At 39.7% G+C, this 7,437-nt stretch overlaps 1 protein-coding gene across 1 annotated transcript; it reads left to right on the top strand.

Annotated features, from left to right (window-relative positions):
• The first annotated feature begins 581 nt into the window (after positions 1–581).
• Positions 582–2,617, top strand: LOC140852551 (phytosulfokine receptor 1-like). Its single transcript, XM_073245913.1, has one exon. It carries the CDS (start codon positions 622–624, stop codon positions 2,467–2,469), a length of 1,848 nt encoding a protein of 615 aa, XP_073102014.1. The 5' UTR covers positions 582–621; the 3' UTR covers positions 2,470–2,617.
• The last annotated feature ends 4,820 nt before the right edge of the window (positions 2,618–7,437 follow it).

Raw genomic sequence — 7,437 nt, forward strand, 5'->3', positions numbered from 1 at the left:
TGTCAAACTACCAGATATAATGTGTGGTGATCGACGAAACCGGCATGCATATGTTAGTTGGTCAAGCAGCACACAATTTGGAGTGGGGTTTTTTTTGGTTATCTTTCCAGCACCGGCGGCGCTCGATATGAATAGGCTTTTTGCCTTGTTCTTATCGTTCCAGCTCCTTGTTTCCTTCCATCCACGGAAACTAACCATAAGACTTTCCGCGCGAAAGTTACGCAATCCACATGACCTGGCTGTGGAAAAACAGAAAGGAACGTACCTTTAGCGCGAAGACAGAATCCACATTTCATCGTGCAAATCCACCGTTGGATCACCCACCGCACAGATCGTAAGGCGCTCCAAACTCCGTCATTCATCCGTTAGCACCGAGTCTAAGCGAGCAGATGATAATGATGCAAATTTATCATCTTCTATGTTTTTTTTTTTTGGTAAATATTTATCATCTTCTTTCACGCGAAAAAAAATACAGCTCTGAACCAAAGGAACAACATGAGCGCCACGGCGTTGACCCACCAACTCTTCCCTTTCTTTTCCATCGCATATACACAATTTATCCTTCAAGTGGATCCCAAATCAGAAAAACGAAAGACCAACGCCAGGTTCAATACAGAAGCCATGAAGAATCTCTTGAAGGTGCTTCTTAGATGTCCTTTCTACTCTATATTCTTCCTTTTTTCCTTTTGTTACCCAATTCATGCAGCCAATTACCAAAACCTCAGCTGCACCTTGAATGATCTGAGAGCACTGTTGCGTTTCTCAAATGGTCTTGATTCGGGGATTGATGGGTGGAGGATGCATGATGATCCTTCTGTTAACTGTTGCAGTTGGGTCGGGGTCCGTTGTGCTTTGTTCTCAGTTTCCTCCCCATCAGCTGCAGCAAATTCTACTGATCTAAGCTTGAGGGTTGTCGGTCTGGATCTCGCGAGAAGAAGTCTGAAGGGGATCCTTTCGAACTCCATAGGAGAATTGGATCGGCTGAGCTTCCTCAACCTCTCCCACAACTCCTTCCGAGGCCCACTCCCTCAAGAGTTGTTTCATTTGCGGCGGTTGGAAGTGCTTGATTTGGCAAGCAACAACTTTACTGGCGAGCTGGGACAGGGAATTAGAAACCTTGCGAGTTTATCCTATCTGGATGTCTCCTTTAATGGATTCACTGGATCCATTCCAAATACATTTAACCACCTTCAGAAGCTTGAGAGTTTCTCTGCGGAATCTAATTCTTTGGTAGGTCAGTTACCCAATTCGCTCTCGTCTTGCTCGATGCTTAGGTTGCTTAACTTGAGGAACAATTCTCTCGATGGTGCTATCAACCTTGACTTCACAAAATTAGTTCATCTAGTTCAACTGGATCTTGGGTGGAATCAGTTTCACGGCATCATTCCAGAGAGTTTATCCTTATGTAGAGCTTTGAAGGTTCTAAACCTTGCGAGGAATCATCTTTATGGACAAATTCCCAGAAGGTTTCGGGACCTTCAAGCTCTCTCCGACCTATCACTGTCAAATAATAGTATCTCTAATATCCCATCAGGATTGGAAACTCTACAAGAGTGCCGCAACTTGACAGTCCTTGTTCTTACAATGAATTTTTATGGAGAAGAGTTACCTATTAGTGGAATTCAAGGATTCCAAAACCTGCGAGTTCTTGTCGTAGCATTTTGTGCTCTGACTGGTACTGTACCCTCATGGATAGTGAATAGTAAGGAGTTGAGTTTGCTGGATTTGTCTTGGAACCACTTGACTGGAGGCATTCCAGTGGGGTTGGGGTGTCTGGATTTTCTCTTTTACCTGGACTTGTCCAACAATTCACTCTCTGGGGAGATTCCAATGAGCATAACCAAGCTAAAGAGCCTCAGCTCTGAATCCTTTTGGCATGCTGGGTCTTCGTCAGGCTTTCCACTTTTCGTTTGGCGAAATCAAACTGGCACTGGTCAGCTGCAATATAAAAAATATACAAACCTCCCTCCGACATTGGATTTGAGCTATAATATGATGAATGGAACAATGAGGAAGGAGATTGGGAACTTAAGGCTTCTTCAAGTGCTAGATTTAAGCAGGAACAGCCTGTCAGGGTCTATTCCTGATGAATTATCGGGCATGCTCAACTTAGAGAAATTGGATTTGTCTTTCAATGATTTATCCGGGACCATACCTTCCTCCCTTGTCAAGCTCAACTTTTTGTCTTCATTCAGTGTTGCTCACAACCGTTTGCATGGCCAAATTCCTACGGAAGGTCAGTTCTCAACCTTCCCGCGTTCGAGCTTCGAAGGAAATCCTGGTTTTTGTGGTGTATTTTTCTTCTTCTGCAACTCCACTATAATGCCTCCGGAGCTGGAGCAAAATGACAGGGAGGGAACTGGGCTTGTTATCAAAAAACTGCCGCTTGCAATAGGCTTCATAGCTGGCTTTCTCCCCACAGTCATCCTCTTTGGGAAATGCTGGGGTTACTACAACAAGGATGATTAATGATGAGAATTTTGAGCATAGATACTCTGAAATTTGTTCATGGCGACGCTTCTTGTAAGACCACCTACCGTTGATCTATGGCTTCTCGCATGATATATAGCTTTGTTTCATAGGAAGTACCCATGTCATTTTTCGTTCATGTAATATAGTTTGCTTCGTTTGTAACTTAGCGTGATAATGCATTTTGTTTATCATAAAATTTTGTGAAGGGAAATTCTATTCTTATAGTGGACGAGGGAGAAAGGAGAAGGGAGATGCTTTCCCGAGGACTAATGGGTTCCAGAGAAAATCATGTGATTCAGAATCAATTCCATCCCCCCTCCCATGATTTTCCAGAACCCCGAGGGGTCTACAAAAACCGCTCTTGAGCTTTAAAACAAGCAAGAGGTGACTACCTGGAAGCCTGTATCTTCCCATTGGGCTGATGCGTTAAAGACAGCTCAAAGGTAGCCTGGGGGAGGCAACGGTAAAGAGCTTTATAAAGGACATTAGATCTTCAAGGGAATTATTAAGTGCATGTTCTTTTGCAGGTAAAAGATTTATTTAAAAAATTATATTTTTTTGAATAAATATTTTTTAAACAATATTTAGATAAAAAAATAATTTATCTATGTTCTTTTGTGTATTAGAAAATAATTACGGAATCTGTTACTTATGTTCTTTTGTATTACTATTTTTCTGAATAAGTTACTATGATTTATCCATATTTTTCATAATATCTTTTATTATATAAATATGAGTATATATAATAATATATTATATTATATTATAATATTATAATATTATATATTAATATATTATATTATATTAATATATTATATTAGTATAATATTATTTATATTATATTATATTATTATATATAATAATAAAGTATGATATTAATATATACTATTAATATCACCACTTTGCATAAATTCCAGATGAATGTCAATCCAAGAAAGTGTGCCTTCGGAGTGACTTTTGAAAAATTTCTCAACTTTATGATTTCACAGCGGGGAATTGAAGCGAACTCAGAAAAGATTTGGACTCCTTTAGAGATGATGCCTCCAAAGTTGATAAAGGAGATCTAGTGTCTCATCTAGAAGATAGCCAACCTAAGTAAGCGAAAGGGTGAAAATAGCCGGGCTTAGTTGATCAATCTCATGTCTAAGGTTATACTTATCCATGGCAAGACATCTCTTCTCAGCCAACTTTCATGTCCGCTCAATGTTCATTCTGAATTATCCATCGCTATGCTATTCCTAAGGACTAGTAGAATCGAAATAGCAAAATTCTTTGGTCATCTTAATGGGTTCAAAAACCACACATTTCTCTGGATCATCATAGCATGCATCGCAAATCATATACCAATGTAGACCAGACACCCCATCTTGATCAGTTTATTACTGCAAAGCAAAAAAAAAAAATTCTCTTTGTTTGGAGTGAAATCCTATCCTGAAGTTTGGATATTAGGATGGTGATTTTGTGCCTTACTTAACATATTACAAATAGTTTTTGTAGATTGAGCACCTTTTTCAAGAAAATATAGAATAATAGGAACATTTAAATAAGTTTGATTCTTTATTAGATTGTAAAAACCTACTTTTCTAAGATCTCTTCCTTCTCTTTGTGATCGGACTGAGATGCAACCCAGACTCCTATGGGAGATAGCAATGAAAAAATTTTTGCAATGGGTGAAAGCCTATTGAAGCAATGCCGCATGGAGGTAGCTGCTTCGAGGGAATGAAAAAGAAGTGAAGAAGCATGAGATAGGACTCATCTTCTTTTTCCACATCTTGAAAACCTCTAGTGCCTACACATATCACTTTGTTTGCTGCCCCCTACTATGCGAATCCCTCGATTGCGGAATCCAACCTCCTATCATAAAGAAAGAAGTTGATCGGGTTCAGTAGCCCGTCCTAAGTAAAAGGTAGGTAAGTGGGCTTTGAAAATACCTTACTTGCACCTTACTGATGATGATAAAAAAATCCTACTCAGTTAAGTAAAGGACTAGTCTTGAATTCTCGATAGTTATGACCTAAATTTATCTCCAAATCAGTTAATCAATGCTTGCCTTTTTTCAAAGCTCTGAAATAGATCCAGAACTTTCAATGGATCGAGGAGTGCCAGGTGGTATCTGATAAGCTAAGAAGATACCTTGGATCCCTACCACTCCTCAGTAAGCTCGAGCTAAACAAAGAATTATATTCATATATGGTGGTTTCTCTGACCATGATAAGTTTGGTGCTCGTTCAGGAAGAAGGCAAGCTATAAAAATCAGTCTATTATGCTAGTAGAATTTTACATGTTGCTGAGACAAGGTACTTGAGGCTTGAGAAAATAATGTATATATGCCTTGGTGACTTTGGTTAGGAGGCTACACCCATACTTCCAAGCATACATGGTGGTCATCCTAACTAACCAACCAATGAAAGCTATCCTCCACCAACCAATACCTCCAATCGGCTAATTAAATGGGTGATTGAACTCAGAAAATTTGACACAAAGTACCAACCCTGGCTATCTATCAAGGCACAGGTGCTTGTAGCTTTATCCTCGAGTGCACCATCCCGAAGGAGAATCTGCCCAAGGGTGAGTGTCGAAGCAAGAGGATAATAAATTTCGGACCATGCATGTGGATAGATCCTCGAACTCGATAGGCATAGGGGCCAGATTCGTCCACACCGGTCTGAAAGGAGTAGTTGCCGAATACATCCTATAGTTGAAGTTTAAAATCTTAAACAATGAGGTAGAGGACGACACTCTCCTAGCCAGCCTTAGGATTGTAATAAAGTTGGGTGTGCAACAACTGAAGGCCTTCAATGACTTGCAGCTTATCATTAGCCAAGTCTGATATGAATATGAAGCATGGGAGTCTAACATGAAGTACTTGCAACATATGGGGGATGCCTCTTTCGCACTCACCAGCTTTGACATACAATAAGTCCTTAAGTTAAAAAATTTCAGAGCCGACCTATCAAAGCTCACTACCTTTGGGTCTACTGATCTCAAGATGAGCCTGCACTTCAAGATCTTATAGAAGCCCAATATTGAGGAGTCCACTCCAATGATGCCGATCAATTTGGAGTCAAGTTGGACAGACCCCATCATTAGATATCTTCAAAATAGAATACTTCCAATTGACTTGAATGAAGCTCGAAAACTGAGGCATCAGGAACCTTGTTATTTCTTCACAAGAGGTCCTTTTCTTTACCTCTTCTTCAATGTCTGCAATCTTTTGAGGCTAATTACATACTTTGAGGGGTGCACGAAAAGATAGATAGCAATCACCTGGGACACAAATCTCAGGCTTACAAAATGCCATGTTAAGGGTACTATAGACTGACTCTACAATAAGATGTATCTAAGCTTATGAAAAGGTGTGATTGGTGCCAACATAACGCATATATCCAATGCCAACCTGTAACTCCCTTGGCACCGATCGGTTTACCATGACCTTTTGCACAATGGGGGATAGACATCCTTGGCTCGTTCCCTCTGACATCGAGACAATAGAAGTTTCTATTCATTGCCATCGACTACTTTTCAAAGTGGGTCGAAGCCAAACCACTAGCACACATTACCAAGGCCAAGGTGTGAGATTTTGTATGAAAAATCATCATTTATCGATTTGGTCTAGCTCAAGTCATTATCACCGATAGCAATTGATAATCTGACAATGTCTAGTTGGAAGACTTCCACAAGAAGCTCGGCATCACCTATCACCTGACCTTGATCAAGCATCTCTACAACAATGATAAAGTTGAGGTAACTAATGAAATACTTCTGCAAGACTTAAAAGCGAGACTGGACTGAGCCAAGGACTTATGGGTGGAGGAGCTTTACAGTATATTATGAATGTATCAAACCACCTAACAAATCTCCATTGGTGAGGCATCCTTCAACTTAGCCTTCAGGACAGAGACTACGATCCTACTTGAGGTCAGCATCCCTTCTCCTCCGGTCAAGACCTTCGATGAGCAAAATAACTTGAAACACCTCCAAGTGAATTTAGACTTGCCTAAAGAATTAAGGGAGCAAGCTTGGATAAGGATGGTAGCATACCAATAGGAAGTAGTCTGATACTACAACTCTCAAGTCAAGAAGAAGTCATTCAGATTTGGCAATCTTGGCTTGTAAAAAGTCGAAGTATCAAATCCAACGAGCAGAGAAAACTAGCCTCAGACCTACTAACTATGACACTTTGATGGAACTTCAGTGCCTCAGACCTAGAACTCTAATAATTTATGAACTTATTATCAATAATGTAATCTCCCTTTCTTACGGTTGATTTAATAAAATTTTCAATAATATGAGTTCTGTAGGTCTATATTTCATGAATGGACCTTTCTTGGACACTATCCACTCTTAGCCTTTGATAATCAACGAGTATTGCTTCTCCTACCGAAATGAGTCAAGGCAGGACTATAGTTGACTGAGTAGCAAGGGATAACCCCATAAGTAGATCCTTAAAGTATCACTTCTCATATTGAAATAAATCAAGCCCGAGACCTCAATCGATTGAAATGCAAGTGGTAACCCCTTAAGAGGACTCTTAAAGTATCGCTCTTTGTATCAAAAGAAATTGAACGGAAGCTCTCCTCGGTCAACCAAGATATGGAAAATCATAATCTAAGGAGACCCTCAAAGTACCTTCCTCACTTCCAAACAAGTAAAGGGGACTTAGATAGTACGCTAAAGTAAATCCTATAGAGCACCAATAATGAACTTATGCTTTGCTAAGCTCCTAGAAATGGTGTGGAAGAACCAAGTACATACATGACAAGAAGGAGCAAAAGAAGGAAATGAAGACAAACACTTAGAAAAGAAAAGGCTTCATTAATATTAAAAAGAGTTTATACAAAGGTCGGCCTAATCGACTACAAAGTAAACTTGGTCATATTGAGCAAAAGTTACAAAATAATAGAGGGAAAAGAAACAAAAAGGTCCCAACAACTACACATCAGCTAAAGAAGTAGGGTGCTCAGT

Source organism: Elaeis guineensis, chromosome 11 (genome assembly GCF_000442705.2).
Source record: "Elaeis guineensis isolate ETL-2024a chromosome 11, EG11, whole genome shotgun sequence".
NCBI classification, from domain to species: Eukaryota; Viridiplantae; Streptophyta; class Magnoliopsida; order Arecales; family Arecaceae; genus Elaeis; species Elaeis guineensis.

Excerpts from the sequence above, each read along its gene's own strand:
- LOC140852551 (XM_073245913.1), top strand. The coding sequence starts at position 622 with ATGAAGAATCTCTTGAAGGTGCTTCTTAGATGTCCTTTCTACTCTATA.